This window comes from Chroicocephalus ridibundus, chromosome 4 (assembly GCF_963924245.1).
Source record: "Chroicocephalus ridibundus chromosome 4, bChrRid1.1, whole genome shotgun sequence".
Classification (NCBI taxonomy): Eukaryota; Metazoa; Chordata; class Aves; order Charadriiformes; family Laridae; genus Chroicocephalus; species Chroicocephalus ridibundus.
This window is the reverse complement of record NC_086287.1, coordinates 33,554,443-33,574,358: the sequence shown is the minus strand read 5'-3', so window position 1 is coordinate 33,574,358 and position 19,916 is coordinate 33,554,443. Positions and strand designations below refer to the sequence as shown.

The 19,916-nt window shown below is 36.9% G+C and overlaps 1 protein-coding gene across 8 annotated transcripts in view; it reads right to left on the bottom strand.

Moving 5' to 3' along the window:
- Positions 1 to 214: 214 nt before the first annotated feature.
- HEATR5A (HEAT repeat containing 5A) overlaps positions 215 to 19,916 on the bottom strand; it is a 68,653-nt gene continuing 48,951 nt past the window's right edge. For 6 of the 8 annotated variants that reach the window (XM_063331776.1, XM_063331779.1, XM_063331780.1 and 3 more), the window contains 14 exons: positions 19,064 to 19,243; positions 17,372 to 17,611; positions 16,461 to 16,642; positions 14,648 to 14,716; positions 14,041 to 14,220; positions 11,923 to 12,157; positions 11,255 to 11,503; positions 9,424 to 9,551; positions 8,416 to 8,563; positions 7,440 to 7,712; positions 4,878 to 5,102; positions 3,806 to 3,960; positions 2,179 to 2,392; positions 215 to 1,906 (listed from right to left, as the gene is read on the bottom strand). In XM_063331776.1, the coding sequence (XP_063187846.1) occupies positions 1,605 to 1,906; positions 2,179 to 2,392; positions 3,806 to 3,960; positions 4,878 to 5,102; positions 7,440 to 7,712; positions 8,416 to 8,563; positions 9,424 to 9,551; positions 11,255 to 11,503; positions 11,923 to 12,157; positions 14,041 to 14,220; positions 14,648 to 14,716; positions 16,461 to 16,642; positions 17,372 to 17,611; positions 19,064 to 19,243 (2,780 nt within the window). In that variant the 3' untranslated portion in view covers positions 215 to 1,604. The remainder of the gene's footprint in view (positions 1,907 to 2,178; positions 2,393 to 3,805; positions 3,961 to 4,877; positions 5,103 to 7,439; positions 7,713 to 8,415; positions 8,564 to 9,423; positions 9,552 to 11,254; positions 11,504 to 11,922; positions 12,158 to 14,040; positions 14,221 to 14,647; positions 14,717 to 16,460; positions 16,643 to 17,371; positions 17,612 to 19,063; positions 19,244 to 19,916) is intronic. The other 2 variants (XM_063331778.1, XM_063331784.1) reach the window with 1 other exon arrangement.

Genomic DNA, 19,916 nt, shown 5'->3' with positions numbered 1-19,916 from the left:
TGGCACAGAAGAGGTATTTGCAGTCATGAAGTCTATCGCCTTTATTTACCCACTGTGTTAAACAGAACAGAGGAAGACCAGCAAGGTAAAGTCACAGACCTTGGTGCCTTCGGCCCAAACGTTTCTTATTCGTTTCCTTGTGGCAGCATACAAACATTTTCTTTCTCTTAGGGAAGTCCTTAGATCTCCTCTGCTATTGGGTAAAATGACTAAGACAAATCTTAAGTGAAGAAAATTAGCTTTATTTATGTAAATTAGAAAAATGAATTGTTAGAACTTTGGTCAAATGGTTAATTATGTACAATTTACAATTATATTTATATACAAAACTTATAATAAAATACAGTACATCACACTTTTCCTGAGTCACAGTGTGTTTCTCAGTTCTGTAAATCTTTTTTTTTTTTTTCCTTCTTTCTTTTAAAGTAATTAGATTCCAGAAGGAAATACTATCCTCAGCTTGATAGTATTTGGTTTAGATAATACTGGTATTAAGAAAGAAGTCAATACACTATACGTAGAAAATACTTTATAGCCATTGCAATTTCGATAGTTATTTTTCTATATTAAAATATGTTCCTTGATAAAAATGTTAATTAAATACTCCTTATTATGAGTCCGCTGCACTTTATTTGACACAAGACAAGCTGACTTCAAACATGTCCATCTCTCATTGCAGAGATACATAAATTTAGATGAGTTACATGTAGATATAACCGATCATTTAAAGATCAGGAAACATACATCCAGATAGAGCAGATGTCTGAATTGAGGCACAGTATATTAAAATTGCTGTCCTATCCCGGACAAGATATGCAAGCTTCAATCGCCTGGCTAGCGTAATACAAAATTAACACAAGTTTACATCCTGAAAAGTGAGACTACGTCAAGCAGCAAGGCACCAAGCCTGCAAATACTTACATATGCATAATAGTCCCACTCTGTAAAGCACTACGGAGTCCTCAGTGAAGAAGCATCGGAGAGCTGTAATTTAATACCAGTTGTTAAATCTCAGCCAGCTCAAGAAGTTATTAGGATTAAAGCTATATTACCTTTATCGAGTTGAATTTTTTGAGATCAATATAACCTACTGTAAGGCTTACGAGGATATTTAATCTGTTTACTTAATGACGCAGTATGTTAAATTAGTAATTAGGACAGATTGCAACCTGCAAGTAAATTTATGTCCCAGTTAAATCCAAAAACCAATAAAGGTAACTTATTTTTGACAAACATTGATTTAAAACAAATTAATTTTACTTAATGGCTAAGTGTGGGCTACTCCTAAATGGATCTATGGTAAAGTTCACTATACTTTTTTAATATAGGCATGGGCATTTCTGGTATTTCAGTCCAAAATAATTCAAAAAATACAAATAAGATGACCTCTGATAGATTTATTCACAGTGTTTAGAGATGTTTAAGAAGTCTCAGGCTAACAGAAAGTTATCTAGAGATTTGGTGTCTCTTCAAAACTTCCTGTAAGACTTCAGTGCAAACTGAAATACATGAGATCAACTCATAGTGACCCTACCCTGATTAGAAATTAAAAGGGACGGTTTTTGCTGTTGATACCAAAGCACGTAAACTGACAATAAGAGACTTTAAAGAAAATTGGTCTTCAGCTGAATGCTTGAACTTTTCCCAGGATTCTTTGCATGTTTAGCAGTCTTCACTTTGATGCTTTCTTGATTGCCTTTTACAGCTGACTCAAGCCTGGCTTTCATAGTTGGAGAGGAAGCCATTAGTTTTTTAAAAACGGATGAGTACTGTGGACCAATCTGCATCAGATTTTGCAAAGCAAACTCATGTAGATTTTTTGCCGAGTTTGTAGCAGAAACCAGGGCATTTTCATCCAAAAGAAAGGAAATAAGGATGGGAAGAAGGCAGGCCACCAAATGAGCACCTATAAACATTGAAAACACAACTTAAACATACGCTTGTTAAAAACAGCTTCAAATTCTAACTCGATGTATTTCTCTAAGTTAACATTTAACGCAAACTATAAAGCTGCAAATGTTATTTGAACTGTACGATCAAAAGAACCAACATTCTTGTTTGCAATTTTGTTAGCAATTAGCGTTCAGGACTGGATTCCTAGTGGTCGTTTTAATTTGTTGCTTATTGCGACTTTCAGCATGTCCAACGCTTTGGATACTAGTAATGGAAGTAACTTACGGTGCTCTTCCTCAGCAGTGGCTGTAAGCCCTGTAACCACCTTTATTCCCTCCTGAATGACTTGAAGTTCAGCAGCATTTTCAGGTTTTGCTTTTTCTGTTTCCTGCAGTTTTCCCACAATGGATGGGGCTAAAGAATGAATGTAAGGATATGACACAGTTTTGTTTGGATGCTGAAAGATGGAGTGCAGCAGCTGGTAGCACTTATACTGTACCTAAAGGGAAAATCAAATTTGCAGTTACGAAGTGTTATCCTTAAAAATACACGTCAGAGTGTTTTAAAACACACAGCTTGTCAGATGAAATTTTAGTGAGGGGCAAAAATGTGCCTCACAGATTCAAAATTCATCAGGTTGCAGGCTGCTAATGCATAATACTTTATAGGAGCATTGTAACTTGTAATCAAATTATTAACAGAAACCAGATCACGCTTCCTGTTTCTTTCCACCAAGTCCTACATCTTCCTACACTTTCGAGTTAAGGCAAAAATATTATTTTTGTGTGAAAATTATGTCTTGGTACTGTTTTGAAATAAACTTCCTCTTTGCAAAAACACAGCTGACTGAAAATAGGTGCTTAAAATGTAAGCATTACCTCTGTCAAACTGTAGGCACAATTTTTAAAAGCCTGCAGTGGTGCAGTAGCTTGCATGTCACTGGAAGTCAACAGGACTGAAACTGTCCAGTTCCTACATAATTTCTGAAAGGCTCAGATGCCTAAACACTTGAATAAAACTTGCAAACGCATACTACCATTTTCTTGCAGTCATATTTGGCATCCCCAGCTTCCTACCAGTGGAAACCAACGTTTATGATACTAGAAATGTTTTTGTATATAAAAAAGTATTTCTTACAGCTATTTCTCAAGTAAAGATAACTTCTGTTTAATTTTTTGTTACTACATGAATATATAGAGAGAAGATGCAAGAAAACCAGTTTACAGTGAATTCCCACAGTCAAACATGAAATCTAATGCACGTTACTTTCAGAGTGAGGAAGTCCCAACCTAGAAAAGCAATTTGTATTTGCAACGATAATAAATACAATTTTTTTTCCCTCATATGTTGGTTTTTTAGATGAAGAATAGTAACAGATGAACTGTGGCACTACAACCTAAAGCAACTACGTAAAAATATTTATATAGGCCAGAACAAAGCATTAATCTAGTTCGGTATGCTGCCTCCAGCAGTGGCCAGGAGCTGATGCTCATGGGACAGTAGAAGTTATGTAGCGGTACTTGCTCCAGCTCCCAAAGACCCATAGCTGAGGTATTTCCTATGCAAAAAAATAGTATCTGTGTGTTGAAGACAAAATGAACAAATAAAATGGAACGTGGCTGCAAAACTACACAACTGTACCATGTACTTACCAATGTATAAAGCTCTGACTCTGATGCAATTAAAAAAATAAACCATAGAATATGGAACTGTATACAGAATAAAAAAATGATAAAATGCACTACTGGACATGTTCTTGCTAACTTGTTCAAATTGTATTTCAAAATACAACAGATACAGTCAGGAAAGAATTAAGTGGAATCAACACACAGGACAAGTGAAACAACTGAACAGAAAAACTAAAATCAATTTAATATGATACCAATATGCTTAACGCTTTACCAGTACTTACAAGAGGATCTTTTGAGTCAAGTGTTATTTTAAACTTCTCAATACAACGCTTTTGAAGGCACTCTACGGTAGTAACTTCTGGACTGGTAGACATAACGAATATTGTAATAGCAGTAAGCAGGCTAACTTCATCAAGTTCTTGGAGAAGCCCATCTACTATTAATAAAGTAAGCAGTCTGTTAGATTTGCATTAAAAAGTAATTCTATGAATTCAAGTGTTACAAAGAGGTGAAATAGAAATATCAATGTCTACGTTTCTTTAGGAATCTCTTTTTTCAAATACATGACATACTCTGGTGCACTGATACGGATTTTTACTCTAATAAAAGCCAAGGCCAAAATGGGAATTCAGGGGTGGTTATATGCATATTTAGAAATAACAGCATATTCCTATTCCATTGTTCCCCTGCATAAAGTACAATAAATATCTTTGAAGAACTGGTATGACATATTAGGGTACAACGCATTTTGAGAATAACGTAAAATTTGCATTAAGAACATATATTCTTTTACTGGTTAAAAAACCAGCACTATAAACAAAAGTTCCAACAACAAACTACAATTTAGAGATTAAACATAAGGAATGATAAAAGTACTACAAACTTGGGAAGCTGAAGAAGCAGCACATGGAAAACTAACACAAAAATATTTTTTCTTTAACTACTGTTTTAATACCCTTTGCTTCAATACAGACACTAATTCTTTGTGGAGAACCTGCATGCAGTACAGCTGTCTTCTATGCTGAACTGTACGCTGAAGCCGTAACTTCTGTTTATTCCACCATACCATATAACTACATTGTGGAGACTACCTAATACAGAGGTCAGCCTGCAATCCCTCATTTATGCAATCCCTCATTTATACCTTTACAGATGACTTCTCATATGAACTGTAGGGACAAGATTTCCCTATAGTTTCAACAGTATTTCGTAGCCAACTAATTCTCCAGTGACTAAGATATTAGTCTTTTTTTAAGATGTGCATGAATTTGAGTAAAACCAAAGAACCTTTCACACAAACATTTTTTGGTTTGTTTTGTTTTTTAAACACACAAACCCAAAATTTGTGCTTACCTTGATCCCAACAGTCAAGCACTGTGACCAAAGCACTACGCAGAAGATCAGTCCAAGCAGTCCGACTCTTCTCTGCTCGAGCCATTGGAGAAGACAAGAGTCCTTTAAGAGCTTGTAGAGATGCAGCAACCGTCAAAGGTAACTGGCCGTCTCGCAATTTCACAGCCGTTTCTTTAAGTACTCCAATTATTAGGTACAAAATAGTAGGAAGAACGGAAACACTTCCTGTAAAATGAAGCAAATTAATTTCATAGAAGTTAAAAAAAATCCAGGTACCTTTTACATTAAAAAAAAAATCTCGTTTTTATTTATAACTTATGTTTTAAAATCACCTATGTGAATGGAGGCTCTGGTAATTTGAAGAAAGATTTGAAATGTCATGTGACTTGCTACAGCAAGCATGAAGTCAGACAGCTTAAGTGAAGTTAAATCTTTCCCTCTTAAATTAGGACTGTATCTCTGTACCTGGGTATCTTTTCCTTGATGATTTTATTATATGCAGTGTGGAATTATGTGCAGAGGGAAGTATGAACAAAAAAATCAGAAACACTGAGGAGCAGAAGAAGAAAAGCTATGGAAGTATACAAAGTACTGAATAGTAGAAAACAAATTGTGAGCATCTAAGCATACTTTGCTATGCAGACAATACAATGAAGGAAATTAACAGAGGTTAACTTCAAAACTGGTAGGACGAAACACTGATGTGTAGTTAGCCAAGGATGTCATTGTTCCAGGAAATCAGTAAAATCAAGAATTTAGTAAAATTAACGAGAAGAGGATTTCTGATTGAAAATGCGTAACAGAAGTTACTAGCATTATAATAAAAACACTAACATTAGTTGCTAACAAATATTTTGGAAAAGAGGAAACCTAAGGAGAGAAGAGATTGCCCTAGAGCCCACTGAACAGATCTTCATCTCTCCCTGCGAATCGGATAGTCTTTTATTCTGACTGGTCAACGATTAAAAAAATCTCAAAAAAAATAATCTCAGGAATAAACTGGCTTAGCAGTTTCGCATATTCTTAGGTCTTTGAATCTAATAGTAATCCAGAATTCATATTCTTCACATATTGGAGACAATCTAGAAACCCGCATACTTATGTCTTGCTCCCGTCTTAAGTTCTGATCTAGCAAAGCACAGAGTTAAGCATATGGCTTAATAGGCTTACGTCCTTCCTTGATCAGCAAAATGCTTATAAGATTTTAAGATACCAATGTTCGTAAGAGACCTGTTGAATAATGAGGGTCTCTGACATACGCATAAATATTTTCTGAACCTGAGGACATCTACCTTCTGTTTTTAAAGTCAAGTATCTGAAAATTGACTGTTGGAATTCAGTAGGAAATGCAGTTCATGAGCATCATTTATTTGAAAATTTCATTATGCATACATATCGTGACAGGGGCCTGAAGTAAGAGACACAGTAGTCACAGGACTATAACTTCAGTTACCTATTACAAGGGAAAAAATGATGCAATTCCACATGGGAATTCTTTCCTCTCTGATTATGAGTTGACTTTTGGAGATGCTTCCTTATTCAAATTACTGTATAAGCAAGCTTAAGCTCCTCATTTTAGTCACCTGACTTAGACAATTTTTCTAGTTGTAAACATCCCGTCTGGTCTGATCCTACAAGCTGTTTGTGGAATAACTTGAACAGCTAAAGACAGAATGAACTACAGTGAAAAAAGAAAAATCATGGTACGAAAAGATTATTTTTCATACAAGATATTTGCCCCCAGATCTAAGTGATGTTATGTTTGTTTCCTTTTGCTTTGAACCAATAAATAATCATCTGCAAGTGGAAAAGAGAAATCATATCATCACCCTGCAATGACAGCAAGAATGGCCTGCTATTCCACTTGGAGTATACTATCCCCCATAGAAGAATCTTGCAAGGGAGAACAAGTTAAGAAAGAAGAATAAATTTTCAGGGCTGGTAAATGCAAAAATTAGCATAAGGTGTAACACAGATACTTAAGGTGGGAACAGAGGAGCAGGGCAGAAGTGGTTTATAGGTGTGGTGTAACAGTACTGAAAGATCATACATGCGAATACGATATTGGGGAGGGGGGGAACCATCTTAAAGACTGGAGTGAATCCAAAATGAATCACGAATAAAAGTCAACTAATCTTGAGAAATCAACCATAACTCCTTACAGTGGTTTCCTAATGTTCAAATGATGCCTTTTAGTGAAAGGTAATATGATAAATTTCCCTTTTAAATTTTATTTATGTCTGCATTATAAATTCCAGAATAGACAATTCAAGTACAATAGAACCATGTAGCTATCATATACTTCCCTATACAAAATGAATCTATTAATTGCACTGCTACACGTGGGAGGAAAAGAAAAACTACTCCTTTAATTGCTTCAGTTTTGCAACTTGTTTTGTAATCTGACAGTCAAAAACATAATTAAAACAGGAAACTGTCACAAGCAAATCAACAAAGATTTGCTGCCAGATTTAACCAGCTGAGAAAATTAGGTAATAACAAGGGGGCTCAGAAGAGCCCAATATTCTTTCATTAATCTTTCCTTCTGATGAAACAGCATACCTTCAGGAGAGCAGACTGCAGGAACATCAGAGAGAATAACTAATGCTGCTGCTACCAGCCTACTTCCATCTTCTGACAATAACAGATGTTTTCCAGATTGAACTGCAGGGCTGCAAGTTAATTTGGGGTTGAGCTGGGGAAGCTGTCTGACAAGAATACAAACACACAACTCCAGTGTTGCGAAGACTAATGATTTCCCAGGCACCAGTCCTCCTGTGTCTTTGCCTTCTCCAAATTCTGGCAACGTTTCCTTTTCTGCAGCACCATCATCAACTAAAACAAAACAAAAAAAGAAATATGACAGAAATCTGCAGGCTGTATCTTGCTTCCAAAAAGTTCACTTAAGCCTGTTTCATCACCAAGTGATAATTTTGATACATATATATGTGCATGCATATGTATTCAAAGTTCTACTGGCAAACATCCATCCTTCTGAATGAGCAAACTATGCACTCATTGTCAAAAGGCAAAAGCGTGTGCAACAGATTTAGACATACAACGTGCTGAGGCACCATACCAATATGATGTCACCTGATACAAGTGTTTTGTTTCTTCTCCCAGTTTTTTTTGTTTTTTTAAAAGAACTTTAGGAAGTTACAATAACTAGTGGAGTCTGTCTTGTAACAGCTGTGTGTGCTGAGTCTCTCCTTTGCTCTCCTGCTGCTGATCCCAGCTTTTCACTAAGACTCCTCCCTCCCCAATGCCTCGCAAGACTATCCCAACTGCAGTTTCTCCAGATTTCCTCCTCACTTCACGCCCTCTAGTCACCACCAAAACCACGTGCTATCTATCAGACCACCCCAGTTTCTTATGTTAGGCACCTGGACTGACTTAAGTAAACCAGGATTAGTAAACCAACTGTGCAACACTTCAATTAAGATGCATCTTGGAATATTATATTCAAGAATCCAGTTTTCCAAGAAAGAATTGCTTTAACCATGATAATATGTATTCAACATCTCATACATTACTGTACCTTCTGCACTTCTCCGCTTTTCCTTCACATGTTCCTGAGCTGCAAAAAGAATCAGCCGAACCACTTCGAGGGCAGCAAGCTGAATATCAGGCGATTCTCTCGTCAGTATCAGTCGATGCAAAACATTTAGCAGCTCTACACCCAACTCCTACAGTAAGAAAAATGCTTACTATATCCTCATTTTAATGCAGGAATTTTAGCAACTTGTTAATAATTGTTAAAGCCAAGAGCATTACTCTTATTAATCTCACTAAGGAACACAGTACAATGTCAGGAGTTGGCATTTACTTCAACATCGAGCTCCTAGCTCCCAGCAGCAGCAGTCCTGCTCAATTCTCCCAACAAAATAGTAATCACAGTAATTCAGAGATAAGGCATTTCAAACTACTAAAAGAATCAAGCAATCTTTACCTTATGGCTTTTTAACTCTTGAAGGCGGGGATACTACATTGTATCCCTTCTACAGTATATGCATTTCCTTGGAGAAAGCACCAATAGTCAGCAGAACTTAGGCATGTCCACAGGCTTTATCACTTTTGCTGTGTTAGACAATTGCATGGCACATGAGATAGTATAAAGCTTCATTTAAAGAAAATGAAAAGAATTTTGAAGTTACTACTTTTTAGGATCGCTGGTGTGTTGTGGTTTTGTCCAGTTTCCTTTTATCACCTTCAATGTTTACAACAGAATTAACTGAACAGTCCTTTGAAAGAGTAAGAGAACTTTTTTTTCCCTGGAATTCTGTCTTCACCTGGCTCTCATCCTACTTTCCTAATTACTCCTTCCTGACAAAACATCCTCAAGTTCTCTCCCCCTCTCTGTCTTCTTACAGGTTCCATATTATGCTCTTTTTCTATTCTCCCTCTACAGCTTTGGATTTTGGTAAAGCATATAATTCACCTACTACTTATGTGTTAAGATTCCTAGGTATGCAACAGAGAATAGAGATACTGTTCAAACTAAAATTATGCCTTACTTTGGGGGCACTTTCGATCATTAAGACATTACCTGATCACCGCCTATTTTAGACCTTGGCCATGGAACATCGAAGAGTGTCTGGAGGGCACGTAAGCAGGCAATAATGTTCTCCATTGCTGCATCTGATCGCAGAGAGCAGAGAAATTCCACGCTAACTCCTGTAAGCATAAGAAGAAAACACCCATTATTTGCTTGATGTTTTAAGAAGTAATTTTGTCAATTATTAAGTAACCTAACAGTAGGTTGAGAAGACACAGAAATAGCATTTGCATCTTATTTTAAGTGAATTCATCTCCTATTGCTAATATCCTGGGGCAAGAACTCCTATTTCCCTCAAAACAAGGGAAGAATGTCAGCTTCCAGACAGTATAAGACACAATTATAACTGGCCATTAACACAAATAAATAAATAAATAAATAAATAGCAATTTCTGAGTAAAACACTGAGTTCTAGGTCCAATGAGCAGGCAGACAATTCCTAACAAGTATATAGCAGAATATTTGCCTAATCACACTGATTTATGTAATAGAAGGAAATAACGGACAAAATAATAATAGCTCACAAACTCAAAGGTTGAGGCTTTATCTTCCCATTACACAAAAATGCTAAAATTGCAGCTACCACAACTGGATCACCAGCAGTAACTAAATTACATGAAGCCTAAGCTTGCAAATCCTAGACCAGATAAAAGCAATCACTTTTTTCTGAGCTTTCAGGTCTCTTCAGATGACATTTTATGACATTGTAGATAAACTTCCTATGAACTGTAATCCACATTCTCATCCCACTTGTACCGCTGTAATTCCAAAATGCGTGACGACTCGTGAAACTGATCAACGTACACAAAAGAACTGTTGTGCAACAGAAAGTGTCCGTGTTTTAAAAGTCCTTTCAGTTTCTCTGTAGGAAGTGAAAATGAACAAGTGGAATATGCTCAGAAGCAGAATAAATAAGCCAGGTGTCCATGGTAAAGTATATGAAATTTGAAGTACTAAATCAAGTAGTATAGGAAGCGGGGGAAATGAGCAGCTTTTCTATCAGAGGCCCCACTTTTAATTGAGGGAATAACAGAGTTCAAAAGGAAGCTGGCTCTGTGCAGGAAGACTGGGATTCAAAAGAAGCCATATGCATCTGGGTCATACACACCCATTCCAAAAAGGGATTACAGAAGACAGATACAAAAAAGAGACCAAATCAAAAAAATAAGTGCAACCAGAAATGGTTAATTATGTAAATTTGTATAATTGGGACTGTATTCAACTGCCTAATTAGCCTCTGCAGTAACAAAGGCTTAAAGAGAGCTTTATGTGAACTTATGGAAACACTTTTTTAATGTGAGGATGACCAAGCACTGGCACAGGTTGCCCAGAGAGGTTGTGGAGTCTCCATCCTTGGAGATATTCAAAAGCCATCTCGGACACAGTCCTGGGGAACTGGCTTTAGGTGGCCGTGCTTGAGCAATAGGTGTTGGACAAGATGACCTCCACAGGCCTATTCCAACCCTCACACTATTCTGCCATGTAAAACTGTACTTTAGTGATGTTAAACCATATACTCCGTAATGGTAGTGCTACAAGCAAGATAAAATCCACGCTTGAACTTACATGTTTATGAGCAGAGCAGTAAGTACTTGCTTAGGTCTGACTTAGCTCACACTGCACGTTTTTTCTACCACATTTGAGAAAACGCTCTACAGTTTTCTCACTAGGACTTAAAATTCTTCTGACTGTATATTTTTCAGAGAGATGCAATATTCAACAATGCAGTTAAATACAAATAATTAAATGTTTGCTAACATTTTTATCTATTTAAAATTACATTTTGGGTTACAGCATCTAGACAGATTATGCACTCACTAACCCAAGATAAGATGAAATCTGTCAGTATTCACATCCTCAGGAGATTTCACCAAGGGCCTGGTAGAAGAATCTTGACACATTGTAGTTGGGGTGACAGGTCTAGAGAGATTATTAACTCCTTCATCTGGATCAACAACGATGAAACCTGTGCTAGTAAGCCATAATGCTGTCGCATAAAGTATCAGTGCCCAGGAGTTGTAGTAGTGAGGTCTGGCATTTTCAATTGTCTCTGCTGTATAAAACGTACCACCTACAAGAACAGAAGTCACAGTTTTAAGGATGTCATTTATTTTCAACTACCATGTTTTCTCATTCTTATATAAGAGGATTCTTCTTTTTATTGAAATTATATTTATCTTATTTTATGTATGACTTTTTTTTTTTTAAATGCGCGATATTAAAATTCAGACTAATGAGGGCACTCATTTAGATTTATTTGGATAGAATCCAATACAATTACCTTTTTCTTCTTTCAAACATAAAATTACCCAACAAACAATACCAAACAAACCTCTGTTCTCAACAGCAGTCTTTATCTTTAGATACGTACACAAGTATGTATATTCTCTATACAATTTAATCTTACTGTGATCTTAACACATCAGCTAGCACATTAATGATGTGTACTTAGAAGCGACCTATGAAAATACAATTGATTTGCCTTCTTACCTTCAGCAGGTAGTTGCGATGCATATTCTGAAGGCAAAGTTAAGAGAGCAAAATCCTGAAGTGCAGCAAGCCAGAGCTTGCTTAGCGTTCCAAGATCCGTCTGTACTAAATCCAGAAGTCCACTGGCTGAAGATGTTACATCTCTGTAGCTTTCTTCTGCAGAGTTTGCAGTTTTTAAACAGTGAATGTGTGCATCACTTTGATTTTTCTGCTTTTCAACTGCAACTATGTAAACCTGTTTATATATTGGGAGAGAGATTTACAAATATTAACACTTGGAAATCTACTGTGATCACTAGCATGACTGCCTATTGAATGGGCATGAGGTTTCCTAGACTCTATTCCTGCTTCAAGTCCAGTAGGCGTGGGTGAACAAGTGCTTCTCTTCTAAACCTTCTGAAGCCACTCTCCCAGCTAATCTTGATGCAAGAGTCCCAATAAAGGGAAACCTACTAAAATTCCCAAACATAGCTGCAGTTAATTTCCCTGTTCTTAAAAATTAATATATTGCTCGTCCAGCTTCAGCTTCCAGTCATCAAACCCTGTTATAGTTATAGCTACAAGACTGAAGAACTTATTACCAAATAATGTACCTATAATCATGATCCTGAAGCCACAGTCAAACAATTCCTAAATCTTCTTTTAACTGACGTGACATATTGCACTTGCAACCAACTTTCTCAAAACTATGTATTACGCTGTGTTAGCAGTAAAAAATGAAGAGTACAGTCTTACATCATTTGCAGACTTTGGGCATTACCATCAACAGGCTAACTTCAATGTGAAAAAGTCAAATTTCCCTAGATGCCCCTCTAGTTATCAAAAAAGATAGGCTTGAGAATGTTTCAGAGCAGCAGCCCTCTCTGAAATGCCCCTGAAGGGAAGCTCTTCTCAACTACAAAGGAGGCATAGGAGACCAGTTCAACTAACCTAAAGTTAGCTTTTATGAGTATCTATCTCCGGCAATTATGATTTCTGTATCTTTTTCAAGATTGCTAATTGTAGTGGGTTCACCCAGGCCAGCAACTAAGCACCCACCAAGCCTCTCTCTCACTCCCTGCAATAGGATGGGGGAATTCCTTTAAAGGATCCAGTATACAGAGTTTGCTTTGAAGACTTCTAGTGATCTTAATTATAGGCTGGAACAATCCACAAATCTTCACTTCTTACAGCTGAGCCTCACACCCATTCTGAATTTTGTCTCAGCTACTGACCAGTGATAGGTTACTGTTATATGCCATTAAAAACCTTTTCGCCATGTAATAATTTCAAATTGATCACAGCACCTCATCTTTTCCTGAGTAGATGAAATAAACTGATCTACTTAACTCTCTCTGTGTAAGCATGTTTTCAAGATTTTTATTCCTGATTGCTAGCTTTTCTCCAATGGCTTTCCTATTTTGCCAATATCCTCTCTCAAGTATGGACATCAGAGGCTGGTATGTTTTTTTACAAATGTTCACATAAAAGCTATCTATTGCCTGCTTTCTCCTTCAAAATAGCTCCCTGGTTGTACGCAGAATTGTCATATTAACTACATAACATGCTCATATTTAGCTGGTTGTTAGCCATCAGCATCCAAGGTCATTCTCAGTGCTAAGACACATCTAGAGATTATGTACATTGTTCACATTGTTGATTTTTAAATATCTAACCTTGCACTTACATGTATTAAAACAGCCTATGCAGTGCAGTACCGAATGGACGTTCTTAACTTACAAGAACTACCTGTAGGAAATTAAATGCCAATAGAGAATAAGAAAAAGTACACCTATTTAAAATGGTACATTCGGTGGACCATCACCATAGCCGTTTACACCATGCCAATTTAAAATGAGTATTGAAATATTAGAACGCGTTAAGGAATCCATGTTTCTTAAGTACTAGACATATTTCTTATCGTATAACATAATACAAACCATTCATTTAACTAGTAGTGCTTTTGTCAAGTTTATAAAGTTCATATACTGTTTAGAAGTATCAAAGCAAAACAAAGGACCAACAACTGATCCTTTCAACTTAATGACGCCTGTAAGAAATTCCTGAAACCATTCAGTCTGAAATGTTCTAAGTCACCTATTGGTTATCAAGACTGTAATTTCAGAGCTTTACACTAACCTCTGCCCAAGCCTTAAGCACAGCCAGTATCTCCATAGTTGAGGTGCTTTCATTATACTGTTGACTTTGTGCTTCTTTCCCAGCCTGCACTTTGACCAAAGAGGACACTAGCAACTGGTGAACCCTTCGAAGGTCATTAAGATCACTTACTACACCACTTGCTATCCAGGCACTGCACACCTAATGTTGTAAAACAGAAATAGTGAGAAACAAGAGCCAAACGCCACCGAATACTCTTTTTTCCATCTGTAAAATTACGAAAACCAGATTTAATTTTTACTGAGATACAGTTACTTTCAGTTGACAATAAATGTTAAATGACATTTTAGTATAGTTTAGTATACATAAGTAAGGAAAGCCAAAAACATTAGAAAGATGTCATAAATAACAGCCAAAGTATCAACTGTTACAAAGTTTCTCAAAAGATTTTCAAGTGCATAAAGTCTTTGGGTTGTTACAACATAGAGGTAACATGGGTGACCCTATTTTGTGTGCGCTGAGGATTTGAGGGTAGATGATTTATTTCCTTTTTCTTGTGTGACGTTATCAAGCAAAATGAAAATTTCAGAGGCTCTATTGCTTAAAACTTCTGACTTTCAACACTTGCCTGACATGCTTTTGCTGTGACATCAGGAGGAGTTTCGGGAGCAAAGGCAGGCCTAAGTGCTGCTCCAACCTAAAGAGAAGTTAATACATTTAATACATAGTGAGCAATTAACTAAATAATTACTTTTCATAAGCAGGCTTTGTTGCAGTTTTCCTTTATAAAGCACAGTTTCCTTTTCATTTTTCCACAGACTGTTTCAGTGAGGTTAAAAAGCAGGGAGACAGTTGCAGCCGTACTTCTATTGTTTTGTTTTGCTTACACTGAAGACATGGTTCTCTTTGAGAAGGGTCTTCAAAGTTGATTCTATTTTTAGCACAGTCTAAAATTGAAACAGAAACCTCTTCCTTCCTGAACTCTTGACTTGATGAGTAGCCCTCAAAAGAAAAAACAATGTTCCAAACCATGAAAGACTTGCAAGACACCTAATGAGTGACATTTCCTTACTCAGAAAGAATACAGATTTAAGGAAACAAACAGCTGAAGTTGGTTAACTTTGCAAAGTGAAACAAGGGGAGAAAACAAACCCCATTTGCCTAATAAAGAACACAAAAACATGCTTACCAGGTTGCAGAGATTTCACCTGTTCTCATTGTTGAAAGCTGTTTCACTAATGGTAATGAAAATTTCCCTTGCTGCTCTAGCTGATACCCAAAACCTCAGACTTAAGTCTGATGCCCTTTGGGATTAAAGTACAAAATGTAGCACAAGTACTACAAATACAAGTTTGGGAAAATACGTGAAAAGAAATTGTTTTTAATGAGAATTAATGACAGTTTCTTAAGACCCTCTAAAGCTCAGACTTTGTTTAAGGAACTTCTGAACAAGATTTCAGGAAACCATTACTTAGGTCTGGAAAATCTATATCCATTTATTTCTGTTTAGTGTTATGGAAAAAAAATTAACAGGACTAGATATTTAAACTGTTTCACACCTCTTCAACTTCCATGAAACAGCTGATGAGAAGATCTATGCGTAGCATTACCAGAAACACTTTAAGGGTAGTAAAGGTTAAAAGGAGAATTATTAACTCTATTTGTGACCTGCTTGACGGTGTTGAACAACAAGAACAGATAGTGTATTTTTTTCCCCTTGGTAGTTCCAGACTAGATCAAGGCGCTTCTACTTTCCCACAAAGAAGTGCCAGTAGCACAGAATTCGAACGGCAAAAGCAAGATCAAAGTGGATTAGGATGTCTGCAGTGTCAGGATCTCTCCATTTCTATGGGAGGAAGTGATCTGACTTATTCAGTGCCTGGTAAAAATTGGGGAATGGGAGACAGATGACGCTTAACAGCTGCCTGTCATACTTAATGACAGTGCAGTCTGTAATGCAAAATGATCAGGACGTTCTTTCTGGAAGTGTCAACCAAGACTTAACTGAAATAGTGCTTGCGAGTACAATCCACGCTTTTACCTCCTCTAGCTTATTTATTGGCCAAAATTTCCTAGTGTGATCTCTGGTGTGCACAGGCTACTTCTAAGCAGAGCTTTAAGTGATAGTTGTTCCTAATACTTCTTGCAATATTTCCACACGTTCAAGCCCATGCTTTCCAAAAAAACCCCCAATGATCTATTTTCTTTTTGTTGTATTCAAATACAGAAGAGGGAAAAATACTGAAACTTTAAAACTTTGGGGCTAAAACATTATATGCCAACTGAAAAGATGCTTTCTAAGTCTGAAGAGGTTAATAATATAGTTTCAGTAACAAACTAACTGAAACCTGACTCGAGCACTATGCGCTGCAAAGAGCAAATTTCTTTTAGTGATTAACTGTAACTCTAAACCTTTCTAAGTTATTAGCAATGGTGCTTACATTGGCTTGATATTGCTCCAGAATTACATGACCTGGAAACTCCGGTTCTGGAACAGCTGCAAATTTCCGAACAACAATTAGCAATGTCTGAAGCCCAGAAAGACGAAGTTGATCACTGTGATCTGTGGCAGCCATAAAAGCCATACGGATCAAGTCAGCTAAATGCAATACCAAGAAGTCATCTGAAGAGAAAACAGAAATTAGAAAAAGAAAATAGTTTTATTAAATTTAGATTTAGACATAATATATTTTATAAGACTGCTCCCAACATTTTCAAAATGTATATTTTACACTTTACCTTACCACATATCAAGGATTCACTTACGGCAACTTACACGTACAACAATCTTACTTGGACATCTTGTGTTAGCTAATCTGGGCTTCTTTCCATTTGAATTAAAAAAAAAAAAAGTACTTAGAATAAAGCATAAATATCTTTATGTATGAAACAGATTTTCTAAAAAAGAGTTTTGGGGAAAAGACCTCCAGATAAACATAGAGAGGTACTGAAAATTTGCACTGTGTTTCTACTGGTAATTATGCAAATTATGGACAGAAAAAAAGTGGAGGTTTTTAGTCATACTCCCAGATACCAAACTGTGATGTTGTAGGCTGGTGCCAGCTATCACTTCTGATTGCCAATGCTTATGCAGAAACAATGGATTCCTAGGCGTACGCCATGGTACTATAACCAGGAAAGCGAGTATAAATACTGCAGTGATATGCCAGTATTTTGGCAAATAAAAATTGCTCTACACCTTCATAAATATAAGCGTCTAATCAGAGTAATTAAAGGTTTCAACAATTACAAACAACAAATTTATGATGAACTTCATTAAGATGCAAACAGCTAACATTTATTTTAAGCATACTTTGAATTCTGTGAAATTCTTTCAGTGCTTAACACATACCTCTTGAATCACGTTGTTTTCTTTCCTGAGCCAAAGTTATGTCAAAATGCGCGCTGCCTGCATTTTCACACTGGCTTATAATTTTACAAACACACTCTGCAGCAAAAACTCTGGTAGGCCATCGTGGGTTACTGAAAGGATGGAACCTCTCATCGCTGTCAGACGTTAATACAGATGCATCATCCACTTTGGCAGTTTCCTCTTCTTGAGTAGTATCTAGTGAAGCTACTGTATTGAAATCTGTATTTAGGACACGGGAGTAGAAGAAGAAATGTAATATTCTTTCTTATTGTAAATGAAAACTACAGAAGAACTCATAAGAAAATCTCTTCATAGCCTGTCTCTAGCCCCCAACTCACTACCACCCCCTTCAACCTTGGTGTCTTAAAGTAAATGCTAGAATTAAAAATAAAATGTAACAAAACTATCTGCATTTGGTTAATATTACCTGCTGGAAGACAAGATCAATACCACAAAATTAAATGAAGAACTGCAGTGGAATAAGTGAAAGAAAAAAACCCACACTCTTAAAATAACTGTAACATGTTAGAAGCTAGTAGTTTTCTGAATCAAAAAAATTTAAATCCAAGAAGTCTTCCTCCTGCACTGCAAATAAAAGAAAAGAATCTCCCCTCGCCCCCCAGTATTCAGCACAGTAATGAATTTTATCTGCTCAGGAGTTTCACTATGATATAGTAGGTCTGCATCATTCCTATTATTAAGAGAAGAGAGGGTCTGAATATTTTTCTTGTAGGTACTTGCAGAGGACCCACAAGCTCAAATGTATTCTGCATTTCCATTTCTGATATAGAAATAAGTTAACATTAAGTTAACATGTGCTGGTTTTGGCTGGGGGAGAGTTAATTTTCTTCGTGGTGGCTAGTATGGGGCTACGTTTTGGATTTGTGCTGGAAACTGTTGATAACACAGGGATGTTTTAGCTACCGCTGAGCAGGGCTTGCACAGAGTTGGGGCCTTTTCTGCTCCTCACACCTCCCTGCCAGCGAGCGGGCTGGGGGGCACAAGAAGTTGGGAGGAGACACTGCCGGGACAGCTGACCCCAACTGACCAAAGGGCTATCCCATACCACGTGACGTCATGTGCCGCATATAAAGCCGGGGGAAGAAGAAGGAAGGGGAGGATGCTCGGAGTTGTGGCTTGTCTTCCCAAGTCACTGTTAGACCTGAGGGAGCCCTGTTTTTCTGGAGATGGCTGAACACCTGCCTGCCGATGGGAAGCAGTGAATGAATTCTTTGTGCACTTTGCTTGCGTGTACAGTTTTTGCTTTACTTCTTAAACTGTTTTTATCTCAACCCATGAGTTTTCTCACTCTTCCTAATCTCTGCCTCATCCCAACTTAGGGGTGGCGGGGAAGTGAGTGAGGCTGTGTGGTGCTTGCTTGCTGGCTGGGGTTAAATCACAACTACAAATCAACAAGAATATGAACACGCAAGATATACTAAAATGTTTACAAAAACTTGTTCAATAGGGAAAAGGCAATCAGAAGGGATAAAATCATATTCCTTCTGAAAGAACTAAGTTAAAGGGTCCAATGTTTCAGTATGAAGGATGATGATACACTTAATAAATGTCAAACATTCAAGAAACAAGAATACTTTCCCTCAGTGACATACTGTACTGCTGCAGGCCTTATTTTCAGTGTGTTCTCAAATACAGTGTGTTAGAACTTACCAGCTGAGGCTGCAAGAACATCTTTACAAAGCTTCAGCCAAAAAGAGAGCTTTTCAACTGCCATTGAAGTAAGCATATGAGTCAGAGTCTCTTTGATATCTTGGCACAATCTTTGATCCAATTCTTTGTCCAGCAAGCCCAGCAATGCCCCCTCCAGGCCTATTTCTCTGATGTTAACATCTGATAAGAACAAAGTCTGTGAGCTGAATGCTGTACATCACAAAACTGCAGTAACGACCCCACAGAAACCCCACTGAAGGTTGCACTGAGAATCTTGTGAACAGGTATCTAGCTCTGAAATACTTTGGAAATAGTAGTATTAATTGCTTTAATACCACGTCCAAATCATCTTGAGTACAGAACAAAATTTGAACTTCTAAGAAACATACTAACAACAGGAAGAAAGTTACTGCAAGAAAAAACCCAGAATCCTACTCTGAATTTCACAGCATTACCATCACCATAGCATCTGTCCTCCTGAAAATAATTATTTTTGGCCATCTGATTCTTCACACTGACTCATAAGATAATTCTAAAACAATGTTTTAACTTGAAATGGAAGTTAAAATTATTCTCCAAAGCAGCTCAAAACCAGACACACGGAAATAATTTGTTAAATAAATATGACCAATTTTCATTAGCTCAATATTACCAATTTGAAAAATCAGCATTATTGCAAAAAGGCTATCGTCTATCTTTTCTGAAAATTTCCAAATGAGTTTGAATTGAAATACAAAGTGAAATAATTTATTACCACTGCCCCCCTCACAGGAAGGCACATGAGGATCATTCTCAGGCATTTTAGCAAAAAAACTAAGCCTTTAGGAAGTTAAAAATTCTAGGAAGTTCAAAA